We start from the raw sequence: 23,883 nt of genomic DNA, 5'->3' as shown, positions 1-23,883 counted from the left end.
ATAGTTATAATTAAAATTATGACGATGAAGGAGAATATGCCCTCCAAAAGGGCACTTGCCGTGAAAACTGAGGAGCTCGAACATCAACTTCCATCACCATTTCCGCCCCTTCCGAATATCGGCCTAAGACGGTGTTGAGCATACAACTTCCTCGTGTGCGCATAAAGGCTTTGTTGGGTAGTTAAAAAAACAAAAACACATTATTGCTAAGAACACTGAGATTACTTTCTTCGTGCCCCCTAGGGCATACATGGTGCTCTAACAAAACGTTTCCAGTCATCCGTCTGGAAATGCTTAGAATAAGCTTTTCGCGGGCCGTAACTTAAGTCCCGTGCAAATAGCTCGAGTGCAAATTACACAATATGAGCTTCAGCGCGGCGGTGAAGTACTCCAGGACGCCTGACTATAGACGCGGTAGCAAGAAGTGGTAGCGAATAGGAAAACCGTAGCACTTAGGAGATTCAGAGCGAGCGCTTTAAGATACTAAACTGCGGCGTCGTCGTGCTCGCCACAAAGCTTTATAATAGGCTAGATAAAAAAAAAAACATGCTTATATGCATTTCATATGACAGAAATAATGATATACTTCAGTGAAGTTAAGCGCTTTGAATAGGAAGTCTCAATGCTCAACTGCTCCTATGAGAACAAGAATTTTTTCGCTTAGCCATGAAACTATGATGTTCTCTAAGCAGTACCACTTATTACGCATCGTTAAGAGGTCTTGCCAGTTTTCTTCCATCCTGTCCCTTTTAATAACGGCCTCCTCTCAACTTCCTGCATATTAGTCCATCTCGATAAAATCGATAAACTCAACACCCACCACAAAGCGGTTCTTTTCTGGCATAATTACAACAGCCTAAAAATAACCCACACGAAGATGAAAGAACTTTCGAGCATTGGGCTGCGCTTGAATACACTCCTCGGTCCAACTGGGAGCTGAGGATTCGATCAATAGCGAACCGGCCAGCGGACCAAGCAAACGCCTACGACGAGAGCAAATTATCCCACCGTGCGCGACACCAGGATCTGTTTGAAACTTCCGCCCACTTACCGCCACTCGCCTGTCCTTTCCAGTGTACTCAACAGGCTCGTGAAAAGTGGCCTCTTGTGAGCCGATTTTTCCCGTCAGAAGCGCGCCGTGCGTTTTAATGAAGCAGCGACGTAACCCGTGACGTCATACACGAGCTGCTCAAGCGAATGAAGGACGAGGAAGTCCGCAGTCCGCATAGCAGAGTGTGTATGCTTGCGATTAAGGTGCATATAAAATGGGAAGCGGGTGCGTGATAAGGTTAATCAAGTGCTCAGTAGAGGTACAGCCTTTGTCAAAAGTTTAGAGCCCAGGGGGTCTGCTTCTGGGCCACACTGTTTTGCTCTTAATGCATACTCAGCGTCCCAAATCTCCTGAAGGTAAGGCGAGTTTTTGTCCTGCTCCCTCTTATGCATAGGACTTCCATGAGTCCCACAGAAGCGCCACAATAGTGTTCAGAAGGCACACTCCACTCTGCAAAACAAAATTTTGACAAAGGCTGTACCTGTGTGTCGTCACTGGTGATGCCTGGACTGTTGCATCAACGGCTGTGGTGGATTGCTGATTAACTTAAGATTTGTCAGTGCCGAAATATTATTTTGTCGCAGTTTGTCTCCTATTTCTTTTTCGCCAGTACACGTTGGTCGCTAGGACCTGTGACGTCAGGACTTATTGGTCGCTAGAACCTGTGACGTCAGGACTTATCGCAAGGAAGGAATGTTCGCTAAGCTGCTATTTCCGATGTTAATGCAGAGCTTGCCAATAGAAAATAGTGAAATAGGTGGAATCGAAGCAAGCAGAAATACAGTGCATGGACAAAAACGCGTGGTATAAAGCCGAGATATGATCTGCTTTTAACGAAAGGTGCTCTGCTGTTTCTACTAACTACTAGCAAGAACCACATTTACGCTTTTTCAAGGTTAAGGAGATGTAAGTAGAACGCCACAGCCTGACTTCCATATTCTTTTTGTCTTCCAAAAGCTACGCTAGACATCGAACCCGTGTTCGCACCACAGTGAATTTTCCTTTTTCCTCGTTTATTTGCAGCTAAAAGCGTACATAAGTTCAGTAGCTTAATGAGGCAGCAAATTCAAGTAACTCTTCGAGCGTAGTAACTGTTCGCGAATGGCCAGCGTCCGCGCACTGGCCAGAAACGACAGGCAGGGCATAGCGCGGTAGCCGAGACATTGATCGATTGCCAAGGTCGTGACGCCTTAGCCCACCGCGATAGCCAGATGACGACCAAGGACTGGTACGCGTGAGCTGCTTTTTGTGAACCTGCTCCATGATGAGATGAGAGCGCCTATGGCTGACTCTGCCTTTCAAGGTTAAATGGAAACGTTGAGGGCCGGGGATAGAATTCGATTGGAAACGATTTATATAAGGCCGGAGAAAAGGGAACTGGGAATAGTAGCACCTCTTAGTCCTAGCGAGAAACGCTTACCTTGCGGGGAGACCAATAGTGGCTGATCTATAATGTACAGTTAACCTCCAAAGAAGTAATGCCTGCTCTTTTCGGATCTAATTGTAGTTTTTGCGCAGTTAGCCCCCCAAAGAATTAATTCTTGTGGCGCTTTCAGCACTTTATTGCTTCGTGTGTCGTGTAGAAAGTTCCTGTCCTAGAGCTTATTCGTGCTGTATAGGACAGTGACGGATCAACTATCACTTGGCAGTCCATTTAAGCGCGCATGAAGACTCCAGGTTCAATAGGGGCACGGCAGAGATGCAATGCACATTCTTTAGAACAACACGAAATGGGAAACCGTGCATACACTCCCCCGACATTATCTACCCAATAGATAGCTCCCCACTGGATACGTCCTTCTAGCGCACAGTGCGTCCTCAGTTTTCGGTTACGTAGACTCGGCTCTCTTTGAGAGAAATAGCTGCGTTCGAGTGCCCTTCTATGTTTGCCAAATATACCGCCGCTCGTTTTTTTCCATTGAATGTTTGTTGTACCTTACTTATTTTCCACACCTTTCGTTATGACTGCTGCATGCATCACCTCCCCATTTGTTCTTGCAATATCATCATCATCACTATAATCATCATTAGTCTATTATGTCCATTGTGGTAGAAGCGCCTCTTCCAGTGGTCCACAATTAACCCAGTCCTACGCCAGATGCGGTCATACTTACCACGCAAGCTTCCCTGCCATTCCCTACTACGTTTGACTTTCTTTGGTATCCACCAAATCGGTCATCGTTTATTTTTTTTTTGCATTACGTACCTTGCCGGTTTCATTTTCTTGCCTTAATCTCAGCTTTGATACCTTTGACTCACGTTTAAAATATGATGTAGCGCTATTAGGAAGTCCCCAGAGAGAAGACGAAACAAGAAAGGAGCTGATCTTTCCGCGCCGCCGCGGGTTGGGAGCCTAGTCAAGGCAATATTTATTTTATTTATTTATTCATACCGTACGAAATCACATACATCGCAAGATCTTGTTCCGAGTTTACACATCGGAATAGTGCTTTCGCGCTGATAAAATTGCACTCGAAGTGGACTTCGAACCCAGGCTGGCTCCCTCCGCAGTTTTGATCAGCACATCAGCAGGTTCAGGCTCATTTTTCATTTGACATAGTATTTGTACTCAGGTTCTGTATAGGCGTTAATGGGTACTTTTCGTTCTCACAGCTTTTGCAAAAGAAAGACCTGTGGATGATTATATATTACAGCAAAACTTAACTGAGTGTCAATTTCTAGATATTTCTCATTTCGAAAAAAAAAAATAGAAAGCCCCTCAAAAACCGTTGCATTCCCCTAATGCTAGATATAACCTTTGTTTCTCATACTAATTCTCAATCGTCGTTTGTGAATGCCCTTCACGCAGTAAATTCTCACTCGAATTCTAGCACAACTTCTGATAGCAGCGTATTCGACGTGGAACGCTGCCCTCTAGATTCACAGCAATCCATTATAATAACACATTATTATTAGACTAGACTGAAACCTAAACTACAAGACAGGCCAGAGAAAGAAAAGGGAAACTTTCATGACCTCGTTATTTCTTCGTTTTTTTTTTTAAATAGCGTGCTTTCCTTTAGTTTGATCCAAAAAAGTCTCGCAAGAATGAGTTCAGAAACAGTTTAAAGAAAAAGAGTCGAGAACCATCACGTTTCAAGACCGCCATTGGAAACAATGTCGCAGGGCGGAAGCACGGCGACTTGAGGGCGCTAATGAGCGCTAGATTTTGCTTTTATAGTGCTCCACGCCACTGAATAAAAGCCTTCGTTATTCTTTACCCCTTGGTTTAGTTCTGAAGCATTTACATGGAGTTCTATCGTTTCGCGGTCTTTCCACTAACCGCTCATTTTTTTCTCGGGCTTAATAATCGATTTCCGGGTTTAACGAGCACTGTGGACAACTCCATTAGGTTTATATTCTTAGCAAAATACGACAGCTGGGTCTTTAATAGCCCTGTTGACTTTAGTTCGGCAGCACTTTAGTTGCAGAGCAAGTTGCAGTTAACGTTAGAACATTTTTTTTTGCCCCTTCAATTGGCGATGTGATAATGTGATAACGTGATATCGGGTAAAATGTGCTTGGTTTACTTGATTTCTCGCGCTTAGTTTAGGGTTTCCTCTTACTCGTGGGATAAAGGTGTTCCAATAGCAGCCTAGAAAAACCGGTTCTTAAAACTGTTAGTAATTGCAAAGCATGGCTGCAGGTTGTAAGTATTGGTTTGTCGGGTTTGACCAACCATACGTGGATGAATGAACAGTTCCGAATCGACACACAGTTGGTGACTTCACGGCAGAAACAGGAACAGGATCTGCTTGTTAGCCTCTTTTATCGCTGCATAATGTCGGCTGTTGTGTGAATCCGTGTAATGCCATCTTTTACGAGGAATAACATGAACTATAGATTTGGAATCCTTTAAGCATTCGTGGTTTCTAGCGATTATTCATTGCTACACAGCGCCACGTATGAGTGACACTCGCTGGTAACACATTCCAGAATTTTTATTTTCGCAGGTTTCCTACTTCAGTCACACTTTACTGCTCGCACTTAGGAGCAGAAGGGCATATACGAACAAACCACCTTCATGTATGGTGTCTAATGAGAAATCTAATAACCACTCCTCTCCTCAGTGTCTTGTGTTCCGGTGTACCTCAGGGTTCCCTTCAGGGCCGGCTTCTCTTCTTAATATACATTAATGACCCCCCTTATGATATATCTTCGAACAGACGCCTATTTGCTGATTACTGTGTTATACAGCAACCCACTAACGATAGCTGAGATGAGCTCATTTTATAACGCTACTTACGTACAAACAGCAGGAAAATGGTGTAAAGCATAGTTAATATCTCTAAATTCAGCAAAAGCTCATTAATCTCTTTCCACCACCACCGTTCTTAATATGATCTTGGATCCGTCATATTAATACTAATTTAGAATACCTTATAAAGCGCTAGTGTAACGCTGCCATTTTCTTTGTTCATCATCTTGCCTCCCAGTTATTGCACTATTAATGGTTAACAGCGTGCTAGTCGAACTAAACATGACTGCTAGTCTCATGCCTCTTTGAGCTGCTTTTCAGACGCAAAAAAAAATGGAAACGAAAAAAAAAATCACAGCAGATATGGACTTAAATTCTATGTTTCGCAGCCTCAGATAAACCAGAATGGCACTTTCCAGAAGAAGATCCGCGCGCAAAAAAAAGTGCTCAGCATTTGGGGGCTACGTGGAGCTTCAAATGGTCTCACCGTGAAACAGTTGCTCCGATTCCCTGGAGAACGATACTGAAAAATGAAAAAAAAAAAAAAAACGTAATCAGAGGTGCTCTTATACTCGTTCAGAATTCTGCCATATGCCCCTTCTCCCTTCTCCCCCCCCCCCCCCCCCCCCTTTTTTACCCCCTCTATCACAGAAGCTGTTGTTCTACCTTAAAGTACTATACCTGCTTGTAAAACAGGAATGAAACTGCGCATTAAATGACGTCAACTGGTGTTCCACGGGGAGTCTGTTTCGGAACGTGCCTAATTTGGTCGCGTCCCTCGTTAGAGCAGCGACTGTTCTGCGAAAAAGTGGAACCTGGAATGCGGCTGTTGTTCGTGAGTCGTCCTCCGGGATTATTCGCTGAGAACCTGATTAGGTGTCGAATAATTGGGCCGGTTCAGTGCGGCAGATGAGTGGGGCTTGCTCCGAGACCGCTGTATTTCCTAGATACGGCAGACAGAACGCGGCGACATCACCTTGTTAGGAAACGAAAATGGCGATTGCGAGTACAACTGAAAAAAGTGCCATGTAAAGTGTATTCCTGACGCATTTAGCAAAAAAAAAAAAGACAGCTGCTTTTTTAGGGAAGTACAAGAGCCCTAAACCAGCCAGTATACTACACAGTAGCTAGTGTGTTTTCTTTTCTTTTATAAAATATATGTTGCTGTGCTAAGCACTGTCTCTTTCACTGTTTTCGGCCTATCTCTATCAAGGTAAAGCATCTGTCCTCACCTATAGCAGCCGTAAGGCAGCTAAAGCAAGCACGAAATCGACAAGTGTGCCGCGTTGCGTCATTTAGTGGCACACTATTATACACGGTAATCTTTAAAGTTTATGCCGAGCTTAGTGTAAATATTCGTACGTAAATATTAATATCAACGGGAACGAAATCAAATAACAGTTTTCATAAAGATGAATAATTGCACAAAGTGTGGCATAGGCTTCGAAGAATCGGGCTGCTTTTCCATATAATCAGTTAATAAACAATTACTTTTCGGAGCAGCAGAATCTCCCGAGTGCAGCAAACCTCGCTTCTGTCCTCCTTTTTCACGAAACAGTGCACACAAGTTTTCTTCTTACTGCGTTATGATAAAAGTTACTATTGCTAGGAGCAAACACTTCTTTTTGAATAAAATACGACATAACTGCGACCACACAGGCGAGCAGAAACTTCGTCCTCGCGTTCCTAACTAGTTCGCAACATAAGAATCTCCTCTTGACGCGAATAACTAGTTTCAGCACTAACTCCTAAACCTGCGTGTCTTGTACATCGTAAGGAGAATCGAGAACTTTATCATCAAAACAACAAAATCACGTTCTTCCCCTTAGAACTGTTTGCCAGAGTAATAATAACTGCTTTGGGTGAAGACAAGCTTGTGCTAGTTAGGCGCCGAAGTCTAGTTTCTCGAGGCGGTTTCATCGTGAACAGAGCTGGGAGGAGGAAATTACGCAAACTACCCTCGAACGCCACACGCACTTACATTGTTTGCCCTTTGTATTTAGCATGTAAGCCCACAAGGACACATACCAAGCCTCGAGGCATCCTCCAGAGCAGAGCTAGCAGTTGCCCTTTGCAATGTTTCTTAACTTAATTATCAGGTGGATGCTTGCCTGATCCCTTGTTGTTGAAGCCGCAGCAGAAGAGTCTGCCACCAGCAGCAAACTGAGGTTGGTGTGGGTGCTTTCTTTTCATTTTCTTGTTGCCAAGCATCACACTATTGCCCTAGATTGCCTCTCTGTATCCTTCCCGGCAGTAACCCTGACGCTGGATGTGGTGTTTGATGAGCTATCAGACGTACCCAGACCATGCCGTCCTCAAGGGTGGAGGTCATGTCACACTTTGTCTTCAGGGTTTGTGCTACTGCGTTTCTCTTTTGTTCCTGACGTTTGATGACTCTGGCAGTTCTTGATGCCGACGATGCACAGTACTTTCCCGGCACGACTAATCAAGTTTCCTACATTCTTGCACATGTAGGCAGCGGATTTAGATGCAGTTACTGTAATAAGCGAGTGACCGAAAAAAAAATGCTGTAAGTGCTGTGCGGTGTGCTATTTATAGATCGAAAACTATCTTTGTTGCCGTCTTGCGCGGAGGATGAGTTTGCACTTTATGGTTTGGTTGCCTTATACTCTGTACTGGGGATGTCAGCTGAGATATCGGCTTTTATTTTTTCTTTGAAAGAAATTGGTGTAGGGCGGGAGTGGGGACAGGAAGAAAGGGAGCAAAGAATTTGTGGCCCATGAACTGGTATTGGTTTTGAATAAAAATAACTGAATTGGAAAACGAAGGCAGCGGACAGGATCTTGCAACATGCACTAAAGTGGCTGTTTGGGCTTGCTGGTCAGTGGTCATGGTTAAAGAATGCAGACTGAAAATCTTGTCTCCTTGTCTTTTTTTTTTGCGTCAGCATCCCTTCAATTTTACTTGCAGACAAGGAGTTGAGTTTTCTAGGTCCGCTATAATTACATCTCTGTTTTGCTTGACAATTGTTCTTTAGAACTTTTTAACCTTTTCTTTGGAACTTTTTAACTTTTTCTTTGAGTCTCTATGGCTTTCAGCATTTTACACAGCTTTCGCGTAGCGTTCTGTTTGGTTGCGTTGTGTCTCTTTGGCTCTGCTTTGCTTCGACTTATAACACAGTTTTGCGGTATTGTTTTTGTTTTGGCTCTTGTTCTTTGTTTCTTTCAATTGCCTCACGCTGAGCGGACAGCAAAGATCGATAATTCATTCTTTAGTTCCTGGTTTCTTTTGGCTCTTCCTGGTCATTTAGTATGCAGTTTTTTGGTACAGAGGTGACGTTGCGTCGCCTCGATGTGCTGTTTCTTCGATGTTGTGTACATCGATGAGTATCTGTGTTAGATAGTGTTCCCGCGCCTGCTGCTTTATATGGTCACGTGGGTCTTGGATGGCATTATAAAAGCTGCTCGTGTCTCTGAATAAATGTGTTGGTAGTAGTCAGCGCCGGTCCTGTCCACTTCTTCGTTTGTCCTTGTCTTTTCGCGCTGCATTCTTTAACCTTGCAACATGCTTCCTCTCTAAATACCCGACACCGAGCTTATCGCACACAGTTCTCCATGTTTCAAAGCGTTACATGCTCCGGAGCTGGTTCTGCAATGTTATAGCATTTGGCCAATTTATTCAGCTCTCGCATGCTGAGTACAATTATTCTTACATCACACAGTCACCACAGGAAGTCGCATTTGCGGCTCCACCACATTGAGACCTCCTCCTGTGTATTGATGTACTGTACCATGATGTGGCAATATGAAAATGCAATTCTATTTATCTTAACCTCTGGGCGGCCTACAACTGCAATGCCAAAACCACTACATGTATGCCTTGAGATTGACTTCTTCTTGAAAATATTTGAACTATTTCCTGTACTGTTTTAATCGTACTTCATCACATCACATCACATCACATCACATCACATCACATCACATCACTTTATTTCCTTAGAGACCCCCAGTTAGGGGGTATTACATAAGGGGTGGGTACAGATAGAATCAAACTTTATGTACAAACATGTTATTCGTTAAAAATGGCAGTTATACAATTCGAAAATGAGGATGGACAGGTGGTCGCAGCGACGTCGTGTGGAAGGCCGTTCCAGTCTTTGGCTGAGCGAGGAAAGAATGATGCAGCAAACGTTGTGGTATGAGTCTGTGGACGGGAAACTTGCAGGGGATGACCAAGGCGGAGTGAAATGCCTGCTGGAGGGCTAATGTAGGGTGGAATACGCAATGAGCTGTAAAAAAAACTTCTGAAATAAACACATACTGGCGATGCGACGACGACAGGCAAGGTTTGCTAGGCTCAACTCCACTTTTAAAGATGATATGCTGATATCATATGAATAACATGAATGAATGAATCTAGTGGCTCGGTTCTGTAGCGATTCTAGTGATGTTAACAAATAGATTTGGTTAGGGCTCCAAATGGGGGATGCATATTCTAGTTTTGTTCGAACAAGGGACTTGTAGGCAAGAAGCTTAACGTTTGGCGGTGCATGGCGCAAATGACGTTTCAGGAAACCAAGGGTTTTGTTAGCTGATGATAGAATGTTAGTGACATGCGCATTCCAGGTTAGATCTTGGCTTAAGGTTACACCCAAGTATTTATAGGAGTTGGTTAATTCTACTGCGACGCCAGAGATTACGTAAGGGAATAAAAGGTTTGGTTTGGTTTATGGGGTTTAACGTCCCAAAGCGACTAAGGCTATGAGAGACGCCGTAGTGGAGGGCTCCGGAAATTTTGACCACCTGGGGTTCTTTAACGTGCACTGACATCGCACAGTACACGGGCCTCGAATTTCTCCTCCAAAGAAATTCAGCCGCCGCGGCCGGGATCGAACCCCCGTCTTTCGGGACAGCAGCCGAGCACCATAGCCACTGAGCCACCGCGGCGGCTTGGGAATAAAAGGGGCTTGCGTTTGCGGTGAAATGACACGCGTTTGCATTTATCGGGGTTAAGCTCCATGAGCCACTGGCTGCACCAGTCTTCTATACAGGTTAGGTCGTTTTGGAGTGCTAGCTGATCGGATGGGTTATTTACTGCGCGGTAGACGACGCAGTCATCGGCAAACATGCGGATGTTAGATGAAGCATGCATGGGTAAATCGTGGATATATATAAGAAAAAGAAGGGGACCAAGCACTGAACCATGAGGAACGTCTGATGTGACTGGGAGTGAGTTAGAGGATTGGTTATTAACATAGACAAACTGGGAGCGACCTGCTAAAAATTGTTTTAGCCATTGTAAAACATTAGGGTGTAAATTTAACAGGGAAAGTTTTAGTAGTAAGCGTTTATGAGGTACCTTGTCAAAGGCTTTAGCAAAGTCCAAAAAGATTGCGTCGGTTTGAAGGTTAGAATCAAGATTTATATGCAGATCATGAACAAAAATGGCTAATTGTGTTTCGCAGGAGAAACCCTTACGAAATCCATGTTGGGATTGATGGAAAAAATGGTTCGAGTCAAGAAAATGGATTATTGGCGAAAAAATGACATGCTCCATAATTTTGCATGGCACACTCGTCAATGAGATGGGACGATAGTTAAGAGGTGATTCTTTGTTACCTGATTTGAACACTGGAACGACCTTCCCCACTTTCCAGTCGCTGGTTATGTTACCTGTGTGAGGTGATTGCGCAAACAATAAAGATATGTTGGGGAGGAGGGATAACCGCAAACTTGACAGGACTGAAGATCGAGAAGAGGACAGGACGAGCGGTATTACCGCTCGTCCTGTCCTCTTCTCGATCTTCAGTCCTGTCAAGTTTGCGGTTATCCCTCCTCCCCAACATGTCTGACCAACTGGCCCAAAGCTTCCCCTTGTTGAACAATAAAGATAAGTATGCTGAAGAAACATGCCGAGTATTTTTTAACAGCTTCGAGGTTATTTCATCAATACCTGCTGAGAATGATATCTTAATATTTTCGATAATACAGGCGATTCCATGTGCAGAAAGTGTGGGTAAAGGCATTGGAGGTATTGGAGATGCAGTTGTATCAGGTAGTGGCGTGTCAGTTTCGTCAGTGAAAACAGATGCGAATGCAGCGTTAGATATGTTCGCGCATTCAACGTCGCTGGTCTCTTGTCGAAGTGCGTTAGTAAGGTTGGTTTATGGGGTTTAACGTCCCAAAGCGACTGAGGCTATGAGAGACGCCGTAGTGAAGGGCTCCGGAAATTTCGACCACCTGGGGTTCTTTAACGTGCACTGACATCGCACAGTACACGGGCCTCTAGAATTTCTCCTCCAAAGAAATTCCAGCCGCCGCGGCCGGGATCGAACCCGCGTCTTTCGGATCAGCAGCCGAGCACCATAGCCACTGAGCCACCGCGGCGGCAGCGTTAGTAAGAGTGATAGTGCGTGTCTGCTGGGGGATTAGTACTTGCCAGAATTTTCGCGGATTGTTGATTAAGATCTTTGGCAGATCTACACCAAAAAATGTGCTTTTAGCTTTTTGAATGGATTGTAAATACACGTGCTCAGCCTCGTAATACGTATTCCAAGCGCATGCGCTAGGGTTGAGTTTTGCTGCTCGGAATAGCCGTTTTTTCTTGTTTTCGAGCGCTTTTAATGACTTCGAGAACCATGGCTTATGACGATTGGCATAAAATGTTATGGTGGGAATAAATTCAGACGCAAGTTCTAATATTTTGGTTTTAAAAGTTTGCCAGTTATCTTGAACAGATCGGTCTTGAAAGCCCGTTTAGAAAATTGGAAAAAAATTGTGCAGTTGGTTGTTCATCGCCTCGTAATTACCTCTATCGTACAAGCGGATCGTTTTTTGATAAGTTTGGCGCAATTCGGTGGCAAAGGTGAAGGTGGCATGTAGAACTTTGTGATCGCTTATTTCGCGGAGATAAGTAAGGGATGATAAACTTTCAGGGCGATTAGTCAATATCAAGTTCAGAATGTTAGAAGATTCATGTGTAACGCGTGTTGGTTCTGTTACTAATTGGATGAGGTTAAAGTTGAGACATACATCAATGAAGTTCGTCATTTCTGCGTTGCCTGTTGATGTTATGTTCTGCCAATTAATGCTAGGGTAGTTGAAATCGCCAAAGAGAAGGATGCATGCGTTAGGGTACTTAGTATCAAGTTGGTTTAGGCAACAACCTAGGATACGCGGGAAATTTGGGTTATTGCTGGGAGGTCGATAGCAGGCACCTAGTATGATTAACTGGGGGGCGGAACGACAAAGTACCCTCAATATTTCAAGCTCCGAATCGATGTTAATAATAGAACAGGGCAACTGTTGGTTAGTGGCAATAAGAACACCTCCGCCTCGGGAGTCTTTGCGATCCTTCCGAAACACGTTAAAATTTGGTACGTCGGACAGAACTTCAGAATCGGTGATGTCACTTGTTAGCGATGTTTCAGTTAGTACAAGTATGCTGCTTACGGATGAGGAAACAAGATTAGAAACATGCTCGCGCTTGGGAATAAAGCTGCGCATGTTTGCGAAGATAATGGAAAAAGAAAGATTTGGAATCTTATCTCGAGGACTATTGAATGGACGTACAGTTGCATGATGATGAGCCGATTGCTATGCGATTTCTTGGACCGTCTGTGAGGATTCGTCGAATGCATAACGCTTCGAACCAATATGCAGTGTTTTGTAGCGCAATGGAAATACTGTTTTTCTGCTTCGGGCGAATGCAACGAGCTGCTTCCGTGCGGCACGAACCCGGCGTGAAAAGTCCTCGCCAATGCTGTAGTTGGTACCCTTTAGCATAGTGCCTTTGGAAAGTATTAGCTCCTTCGTTTTAAAGGAGGAGAAATTAACTATTATTGGGCGAAGATGTTCGGTTCAGTGGCGTCCAAGACGGTGAGCACGCTTTATTTCTTTGGGATCAATTGTCAACTTCAGGGTGTCATAGCAGTGGCGGATGACTGTTTCTTCGGATTGGGCATATGTTTCTGATGGATTGTCATCTGCGATGCTGTAGAAAATTAAGTTGTTTCGTCGTGAACGAGTCTCGGCGTCGTCTATGCGGGCATCCATTTCAGAAATCTGACAGGTTATTTCAGTTGTGTTAGCGCTTATTGTGTCTAGGTCAGTGCGTAGGGCAGCTATGTCTTGATGGAGCGTTTCAAGGTCAGCCAGTCTCTTACTTATGTCGGCAATAGTTTTTTCGGTAGACGTGAGCTGGTTCCTGAGTCCCTGAACCTCACTGATTACCTGCGACTGACCGGCAGAAAGCTTTTGCAGTTCTTCGAGAACTCTGTCGGGGCCTGGGTTTGTCTCAACATCTCCAGCCAGCAATAGCAAAGAACGAATAAGATCCGCACACTCATTAGCAATAGCAAGACAGCACCGTGGGCTCGGCAGCTCCAGAAGACAATAGTTACTTGATCGTTTGGTAAAAAGGCAGTAGGGTTGACTGACCTGCATGGCGAAGATAATCGGGTTAGATGACCTTATCGTGGCAATGCCACTGAGCCCACAGGGCGCCATGCGCAGGTGACACAGCTTTATAGTAGGCGCGTCGGTTGCCGTCGATGTCAATGGGGCAGACCAGGGTAGATCGAGGGTTAGATGCTCCGTTTGCGGCGCTGGTAAACATTTCCAAGCTGCAGCCAGTTGACAGAAGGAGCCGCCGTGACGCTCCGAACGATATGGCTCGCTGGGAGCAATGGCGTCCGAAGGGGCAGGCAGCAGGCCGAAGAAAATGATCTCGGTGACGAGGGAAGCAAACACCTGCGTGGCGAAGATCATCGGGTTAGATGACCTTATCGTGGCAATGCCACCGAGCCCACATACACCTCAGTATGCATTCTAAGATACAAACCTATCTAAAACAGAATTGGAAGGAAAATTGTGTGACTGCGGCCGGTTCATTAAGGAGGAGACGCAGGTGGTGATGAGGTTTGTTTATTTTCGGCTTTCTTATTTTTCAATATTTCAGTTTGGACTGGGTCCTGTACCATTCGTTTGCTAATTTGGAAGCCTACGACACTTAAATGATGTGCGTAGGGCATAAGCTTTGATATTGATTATTTAGGATTTTTTTTTAACCGCACGATTATATACATCAGGTGTTGAGCGCCACCAGACTGCATCGGTAGCGTGTTACACAAGACCTGTTATTCATACTGAAATTCAACCTTGTGCGGAGTAATCGACGAAGCTGAAGAGCCTGTAAAATGCAAGGACATCTTGTTTAATCTTTTACGCTTAGAAATAGTGATATGTAAGGCTTGACATCCCGAAGCCTCCCAAGGCTGCAGTAGAGCGCTTAGAATTAATTTAGACCAGCTGAGGTTCCTTATTATGCGGCCATATCGCACAGCACACGATCTGTTTTACACTTAAAGGTGCAGTGAAGAGGAATCTGAACTCGTCTTTTTGCCGCGGGAACTCGATCTACACGTTCCCAGCATTCTTGGAAACTTCGATTTATTGCCCTGTGTGGCCGATTTCCCTAATTGAATCGAATTAACGTCCGGCTCCCACCTTTATTTTTTGAATTTTCCCCGTACGGTGGGCGGAGTCGACCAACGCGTGGAGTGCCTTTCAGCCAGCTCCACGGAGCCTTTGCTTTCGCTTTATTTTGTTTTTTTAGGTTTCCGTGAATAAATAGTTTCATTCCCAGATAATATAGCCGTAAAATAAGCCTGCAAAAATAAATATACGCGCGGACATTTTGCTACTACGGATTACTAAGTATTACTTCGCCGATGGCAGAGCTGCAAGCCGCCACGGGACTGGGTGAAAGGCACTCCACGCGTTGTTCGACTCCGCCCACCGTACGGGGAGAATTCAAAAAAAAATAATAATAAGGTGGGAGCTGGACGTTAATTCGATTTAATCAGGGAAATCGGCCACACATGGCAAAAAGTCGAGGTTTCTAAGAATGCTCGGAACGTGTAGATATATAGTTGCCGCAGCAAAAAGGCGAGTTCAGATTCCTCTTCACTGCATCTTTAATGCCCATCCAAATGCGGACGCCACGGCCCAGATTCGATCCGGTGACCTTGGGGTGAGGAGCTGAACGCCAAAGCCACCGAGGCACCGTGACGGGTCAGTTAGGCTTAGGGGAAAAAAAAATAGGAAACCTTATATCTTTGTAATACTGCTCACAGAAAATGGATAAAAATTTAAGAATTTGTGTGCGCGAGCGTACCGCGTTAGGCGTGCCCGTGTTTACTAGGGCTCGAGAGATTAATAAAGTGTTTACTGCCTGAACCGCAGCCTCGCACTTCTGATGCATTTTCTTGAGATCATTAGGCGAGCGATCCTTACGAGCAGCGTCTATCTTGGATCCGCAGCTCACGGTTGGCTACCCTCGCGTGGGCTACTAATCAACTTTGAATGATTTATGGCGGAAAGCATTGTGCCTGACTCTGCTAGGCAGAGAAACTGGGCTTTGGCGTTTTGATTGCGACAGCCGGTGCCTTGAGGGAAAGGAATGAAGAGGGGAAAAGGAGGCCGAACGAAGGATTACGGATTACGAGAGGAGAGCTCATTAGCGACGATGAGTTGGTTTCTTGCATTCACCGCGATTTTCTTGAAGCTCGTGGCTTGTGCTGAGTTAATGTGTGCGAGGTATCCAGGTGATATATTTATTTACTTTTGTTTGCTTAATGAATACCGCCCACTTCCTTCAAACGAGTGGTACATAATGCGAAATAAATGGGGAATAAGACCAGACGATACAAATTATTCGAATCAACCAAATCAATTAGAGCAAATACAATACAACTAACTTATTGAACTTTAATGAAAGTGAACAACAGGAGAGAAAATATGCTGCACACTAGACACACAGCGAAGAAATCGAAGACAAGACAGATTCCTGTCATGACATGTTTAGGTTACATGGCAGCTGGTTTCACTCAGAAGCGGTGAGAACAAAAACTGACTATGAATAAGCCTCATAGATTGGCACATGGGCAACAAAACGGTCCTTTCATGTTTTGTTTTGTGTACGGCGTGTTGTGCTGTATTGCATGTAACTCTGGAATTTTAGCTTTGTTACATACTATACTGAACAGCATTTTTAGCCTGTGTACATTGCGATGCGACTCTGATCGATACTCGGCATTGATCTCGGCTCTGATTGGCAGATCAGTTACGGAGACCTGCTTCCCGTAGGTACGATAAATAAATCGCAGTGCTTTCTTTAAAATGGGGGGGGGGGGGGGGGGTGATGCCAGAGTCTTGCATTCAAATAAACAGATGCTTTGAATGAGTTCTTTTTCAGGAGGCTATATCAGTTATTGATGCTCTTGCTACAGGTGTTGCGCATCCGCCACTGGTAAACTAGTCTTTACATGCGGTTGTGGAAGTATGGAGGGGCTGTCTTTTCTCACCCACCTTATGCAGACCGGACGCCGCGTCATCTGACTTAAAAGGTATAACATCGATGCAAGATGTAACCTGTAAACGGAACACGCTTCTTGCGTCGTCAACAGCCGGTAATGCCAAGAACCGGTTTTGTCCAGTGCGAATAATTTCACTCATTTCAACGGCATGCAACCAGTAGGAGATCCCCCGATCAAACAACCGCGTAACGTTGGTATTGGCTTGTTCCCTAGCAGCTGACGGCGACTGAGTCGTTGTACCGCGAGAAAATTGTTGACAGTCCGTCCAGTTCCTCACGGAACATTTCTCGCGTTCCAGCGCATAAACAAAAAAAGGTGATTGAAAATTAAAAGGGAATATCTTCCTATTTTCTGTATACTGCGTGTTATATTTTGCCGCCGTTAATTTTCTTTTCCGTGAACGGACCCAGTGAAGTGAGGGGGCTAAAGATACCAATTTACCTAAAGATGACAACGAACTGACAGCACTGAATGTTGAGATTATCGTAGGCAGGGTAATTCATCATCTAATGTGGTCCTGATTTATTTCTTCAGGACTTGAAATATTTCAGGCGAAAAATTTGCTGATTGGGACTGTGACACCCTTTTACTGTTAACTGTTCCTATCAATCATTGCCAATGTTATCGTTGTCATCATTATAATTGCTCATTTATTACTCTTCTTTGCTCTTTTCATCGTTCTTTTCTCATTAACTGCTGTGAGTGTACCACTGTAAAAAGCTTATGGCTATTAGTGGACACACCACAATAAATAAATAAATAAATAAATAAATAAATAAATAAATAAATAAATAAATAAATAAATAAATAAATAAATAAATAAATAAACAAATAAATAAATAAATAAATAAATAAATAAATAAATAAATAAATAAATAAATAAAAGAACCAAGACTACATTACGAACAAATCGGATGTGATAATGACGATGAGTTTATTTGTTATGCACTTCGAGAGCTTGGCATAAAGGCGCAATGGATAGCTTCTCTTGGTTCACTAAATGGTGTCACACACTTTCTTTTCCCTTTTTCCGAAGCATTTTGCAGCAGCATGTCTGGCGAAAATCTGCACCCGTTAGTGAACCTGTGGGTACCCGATTGCGCTGGCGAGCGAACCGCTCACCATGCGAGGCGGTTGCTCAAACCTTAGGCCATCGCAGCCTATTCACTGTACAGCCTGCACCTTCACCGCAATGCTCGTTAAAGCTACTACAAAACGCTGCTATGCAATTTCCGCACTTATCCCAAGCTGCGTTCACCTTTTGAGGCGCCTGCACACTGAACGAAAAGTTTTTTCCTATTGGCCAATGTAGAATCTTGGGCGAGTTGGTGGCGCCGTTATAAAAATGGTCTGTAGACAGTCTATAGACTTCTTATGGGCTCCATTGCCTTCCTATAGAGATTTTTTTTCGGCTATTCGTAGTGTATAGACTGTCTAGAGAGAAAAGTCTACTAGAACTGACTGGTCATAAATCTATAGATTGTCTATAGACTGTCTGTAGCATCTGTATTGCCCACAGACTGTTCTCTATGATTGCTCTACACAGATTCTATAGACTTTAAGACAGACGACTATGGGCAGTCTATAGACTGTCTAAAAATTTTTTTGCAAGGGTAATCTATTTCAAAACAGCGCGAAAAGACACAGGCTGAGGGAAGAGACCTTGACGTGTTCATAAATCCCCCCTAACCCCGACTGAAGGTGGAGCCTGGCCTGGTGGAGGCCGTGGCCATCCGGCTGCATGAAGCCTCCCTGTCCCAGCTGCTGAGCTGGGCTGCTTCGGCGTTGCTCACCATCCTGGCCATGGTGTGCTTGGTGTGCAAGGTGTACAGCCGACTCACGCTCGGAACCTGCACCTCCAACAAGGACATGACCGGACGCACCGTGCTCATCACAGGCGCCAATGCGGGTACGTCACAAGAGAAAGGGGGGAGGTTGACATGCTTTAATTTATTACATGCTCGCATTTCTTATATTTCGTAATGGAGCTTGAAGCTTGTGTCATCTTTGTGTCGTTCCGTTTCTTGCGCTAGCTGTTTTCATGGATAACCAACACGCCCAAATTGACGCGTTAACTGACGGGTATATCGCGCGGCCTCCTACACCATGTTAGAAAAATCGGATATCACGAGAGACAAGGCAGGATTGTTTGATGGCGAAAGAGATAAAGCCGCAATGATGTTAGCCCCGGAAGTATCCTATATAGGTTAACATCTAGTGCAAAAGAAATGAAGAGATTCTTCTCCATGGGAACTTTTAAGCTGCCTGACTTCTCCACCGCTCTTGTCACATAAGAAAAACAGAACGAGGAAAATGGATCCACGCAACTTCCTGTCAAAACGTGCTTTCACTGTTCCCCGGGAATCTTTATTCGGTCCGCCCATACCGGGGGGGGGGGGGGGGGGGGGGGGGGGGGAGAAGTAACTGAACAACCATCCTGACAAACTTGGGAGTTTCTGGCACGGTGTTGTGACAGTTTTTATCGCTGCCATCTTTCTTTTTAAACATCTCATTCTTCGGAAAGATGTTTCCATAACTTCGCTTTAAAAAATGAAGAAGGCGCGTTCAGCGCCAACGCAGCTTCCGTGAAAGCCAGCTGTCAAACACCGCGCACTTTGCCTGCATTTAAGTACTTGTCAGAAGCGAAATCATGTGAGCTTTTCTCGGTTCAGCCGGGTGCGCTGCTATCTCGTTTTTTTTTTCTTCTTTGTTTACGCACACCGTGCCCGACGGAGCTGTCAGGACCGTTTTTACGCGTTCGGGGTGACATATCTCGAGTGCAAGCTGTCCTGGGCGCCTAAAAGCCCAACCTGACAACACATTAACCCGGCAGTGGACAGTTTCTTGATATTTTATTCCCCAACCAAGGCGAAACATAAAAGAAACCATGGGAAACTTAAAACAAGCGCAGTTATAAAATGTTTGCAGTGGTGGCGTATTTGTAATTAAATGAAGAAAAAGGAAGCTTAGGAAGAAAAACGAAACACCACTATTTACCGTTTCTGTCACATCTAATCCGGCTACGCAACTCGTATTGTGGAGCTCTTACGACGTTCCCAAATATCAAAAAATAAAGTTGAGGACAATGATTGTACTTGACTTACAGAGATTTAGAGGCTTAGAGGTACCATAAGCGCCCCACTAAAGGACTGAGAAGCAAACCTTCCGACCTGGTTACATTTGGCAAAAAAAAAAAAAAAGCCATGGTGGTTTCTTCGGTGAAAGGAAACTTAACGCTGTTGTGTAAAATAAAAACACAGTTGCGTGGTTCCTTTCGGTGAAGACGGTGTTTGTAAGTGGATGAAAGCGGAAAACACTCGAACTTCGCAGGACGGATCGAAGATGACGACAGTGGCGATAAGTAAAGAGAGCGGGGAGGACAATGGATGCCGAACGGTCATTGCCACGGGCGCCTCTTGCTCAGGAAACTATTGTGCCCATTGACTTGTTTAAAAAAAGACATGAATTGTTTCGCTTGGGCAGCAAACAGCAAGATAACGTAAGCGCCGTTGTTGGAGACATCTGACAACTGTTCGTGCATTGCTAAAACCTTCGCACTTCGCTCTGCTTCCGAACAGAACAGCCTGCAATTCTTGCTTAATTTGAGTTGTCAGCAAGAAATGCATTTACTGCATATAAATGAGATTTAAAGCTGCATCAGTTTTTCCCCTTCGCTGGATTCGAACTCGTGACGCTGAAATCTAAAATGACTCCGTGATTACCGTTTGGAGGAAAATGTGAGAGTAGCCTAGCCTCAGAGACCCGCAAACAAAAAATTCTATGACGTCACTGCATTCTGCCTTAAAAAACACAGCCTGTTGTTTGGCTGGTTTGGTTTATGGGGTTTAACGTCCCGAAGCGACTCAGGCTATGAGAGACGCCGTAGTGAAGGGCTCCGGAAATTTCGACCACCTGGGGTTCTTAACGTGGACTGACATCGCACTGTACAGCTGGCCAAATCTTTAGCTGGCGTGCGTGATGGCTGCGTTTTCCGTGCTCCTGCAGCTTATGACGGAGAAAACATGCGAAAATATCAAATCTAAGCGCAGGTTCACTAAGCCTGTGCTTAATATTGAGCTTTCGGCAAGTTTGCTTCGTCGCAAAATGCAGGAGGGCAGAAAAACCGGCCATCACGCACGTCAGCTAAAGATTTGGCCGGCTGTACACGGGCCTCTAGAATTTCGCCTCCATATAAATTCAACCGCCGCGGCCGAATTTCTATGGAGGCGAAATTCTAGAGACCCGTGTACTGTGCGATGTCAGCTTGTTGTGATGGCACCAGTATTTGATTTTCCGGCTTGTATTTCACACAAATAAAGCTATATTTTCATTAAAAGTAGCCTCTATGCGATGATAACGTGGTGACCTGTCGATAGGGGCCAAATTGACTTACCTTCTGTATCCCATTAAGAGCGAACGTTCAGAGTGCCTATCTGTCCGGTCCTTGGGCGCAGGCATTGGCAAGGAGACGGCCAAGGAGCTGGCGCGGCGCAACGCCCGGGTCATCCTGGCCTGCCGAAACCCGGAGAAGGCGGCCGCGGCCGCCAAGGAAATCTTGGAGGAGACCGGCCGACAGGTGGTGGTGCGCAAGCTGGACTTGTGCTCCTTCAAGTCGATACGCGAGTTCGCCGACGACATCGTCAGGAACGAGGAGCGCCTCGACGTGCTCATCAACAACGCTGGAATCGTCCGTGAGCGCGTTCACTCCACTCGCCGCGGTGCTGTTGAAAGAGATGGAGAGAGAGGAATGAAAGAAGACGCGTGGAGGTTGGCCAGACGACGTTTACTGACGGCTGCGCTGGGCTCGGAGAACAGAAAGAGATAGAGAGAGAGAGAAAGAGAGAGAGAGAGAGAAATGGAAGGAAAGGCAGGGGGGTTAACCAGGCGATGCCCAGTAGGCTACCCTTCACTTGGTGAGAGGAAGAAAGGGGAAAAAAGGAAAAAGAGTCGCAATGAAATGAGTTTTGGAAGTGTCCAGCGACCGCTATGTCACGGGGACAGAGGGCGCGCATTGAAAACTTAAAGATTATAGACGGTTATACGGTTAGACGGATTATAGATTATAGGGCAACTAGCCCGACAGATGGTGTTAATAAAACCCCGAGTCCCTTAAGAATCTCAGGAGCGCTTTCACCGCTTTGCTTTGTGAGGAAAGAAGATATTAAAAGAGAAAGAGGGAAGACACCTATGCAGAAATCATGAATGAAGAAATTAGCAGATTATAGCTCTCATATCGAGAAAGACTAAGGCCTTTACATCACGAAAAATTATTGCATGACATTGGTCTAAAGATGTAAGTCGCTTGTAAGCGATGAACGGAATGTTAACAATACCCTTGAAGAGCAAAACATCAAAACATCAGTAGATGAGTGCTGTCAGTACCCATCGAAAATGACGGCAGCTTGAAGTTCGTGAAAAAAAAAAAAACTTCTAAACAAACTAAGCGCAGTGCAAGAAGCATTGGGACATAAAATGAAATATCATAATATTCATAGAGAAGGAGTATAAATAGCAAAAACAAGTTCAACTTTACAGCGGCGCTGTATGAATGAAGTGAGGAAGAGGCACAGTTGGGGAAAAACAGGTGATGCGCTGAGTCATGAAATAAAAAAAACTTCGACGACATTTAAGCTATCCTATAGAGTTCACTGCGATAGCGTTACAGATCCCTTCAACGCGGGCAATTCTTTTCTTTCATAGATTGATAAATCACGGCCAGTCGTACCACTACTGGCGCAGTAGTGCCGCGTTTAAGCGATGCGCTACTGTCCCGACAAGTAGCTGTTCCTAACACAGCTACAGGTGGGGCTTGTGAGAACGAGGTTGCTATTCCCGCATTCACGTAAGGCTCATTTTCACGCAGATAGTTCTTTGGGACGCGGTAAGTCTCTCGACTAATTAGCTGATGCGCAGTGCTACTGTGGGCAGCTGAATACTGCACTAAATTTTTTTGAGTTAATTTCATTGCCACCTGCTTTTTCGTAACGCGAACGGACGGACGCCGGCTGGCGTTATGGGCCACCCTGATTGGTATAGAGAGGTCACGCTACCCTGTTGCGTGATCACTGCTTGGACACGGGTTTCTGAGCAACCAGCGAATCAAGGCATGTGGCAATTAATTTAATGATCGCTCAAGAGAGGTCACGTGACCTTGTGACGTCATCAGGACCTGCCCATGGGGTGAGAAAACTAGTTTCTAGATAGCAACTTAGATTGCATTGCAGTTCATGTAAGCAGCAACCTGCGGTCGTCTAGTGTCACGAAACTCGATGACAGACACAGAAGTTGCAGAGGCAGGTGCGACAAATGTAAGATCTAAAGCTATCGCATCCTAAGTTTCCGCGTAGTTTTTTTCCTTAACCTTCCTGTCTCCTTTTTTCTGAAGGGAATCGAACACAAAACCTAGCGAGGGTTTTGCTCCTAAGACTTTAAGTTCTTGTGAACAGAACAAATAACACTCAGAATTATTTTCTTCTTGCGTAGAGATCGAGCCTCTCTTTCTATAAGCAGCAATCATGACTGAACTCATGTTGCGAGGAATGCCACAAAAAGAATTGATCCACTCATCTCCTTTACAAGAGTTTGCCTGTAAAATTCTTCAAGGGGCAAAACTGCACACAAGCAACGGAAGCAAAAAAAGCCGGCGTGTTTTTAAATAATCATTGTTGGAGGCATAAAAATAATTCTACCACGTGAGATAATAACTGGCCAAGCAGGCAGCACAAAATGGCTATAGAGGGAATCTGTCATTTCTCGACGCTGATTTCTTGGCGAAATGCTTGTCCTGTGTAATTTTATTGTCCTACTTTGACAGCAGTGTTTTAATCGACTGCGCCTGAGCTATACGCTTGGCATGTGTCCATCCAAGAAATAGGCTTGTACTAACTTCGACAGGTACCTAGTGTGTATGCTCTTTTGCGCTTTATACCTGTACCTAGTTATCTATCACTGTACATCATGTCCAGGTAGAACTGCTGCTTGAGAGGGCCTGAAGTATAAAATTAATTAATTGATAACCTTCAGTTTTTTTTTCCTTACTCGTTCTTTTTCACCGTTCAAAATAATAGAGTGGGGAGCAGTTAGCGTGACCGAAGATGTTCGTTTTCTTTTTCTGAAAGCGCAACCACAAACCACGCCACGCTGCACAAGTTGCATCATTGATACACGAGTAGGAGTCCGAAGAGAGGGGAAGGCGTCCATCTCCAGCGTCGAATATTTCGGGTGTATAAGAGCACAGACACGTCTCAGTGGAAACATCAATATATATATATATATATATATATATATATATATATA

The 23,883-nt window shown here is 44.7% G+C and overlaps 1 protein-coding gene and 1 pseudogene across 2 annotated transcripts in view; one reads left to right on the top strand and one right to left on the bottom strand.

Moving 5' to 3' along the window:
• The window catches only part of LOC149332721 (retinol dehydrogenase 11-like), a 76,363-nt gene that overhangs the window by 24,961 nt on the left and 27,519 nt on the right, over window positions 1–23,883 (top strand). For both annotated transcript variants that reach the window (XM_089558297.1, XM_089558296.1), the window contains exons 2-3: window positions 18,289–18,496; window positions 21,042–21,278. In XM_089558297.1, the coding sequence (XP_089414423.1) occupies window positions 18,289–18,496; window positions 21,042–21,278 (445 nt within the window). The remainder of the gene's footprint in view (window positions 1–18,288; window positions 18,497–21,041; window positions 21,279–23,883) is intronic.
• Window positions 12,806–13,654, bottom strand: LOC149332722 (uncharacterized; annotated as a pseudogene).

Source organism: Amblyomma mixtum, chromosome 8, assembly GCF_055824585.1.
Source record: "Amblyomma mixtum isolate Tamu chromosome 8, ASM5582458v1, whole genome shotgun sequence".
Taxonomy (NCBI): Eukaryota; Metazoa; Arthropoda; class Arachnida; order Ixodida; family Ixodidae; genus Amblyomma; species Amblyomma mixtum.
This window is presented reverse-complemented; position numbering and strand designations above follow the sequence as displayed.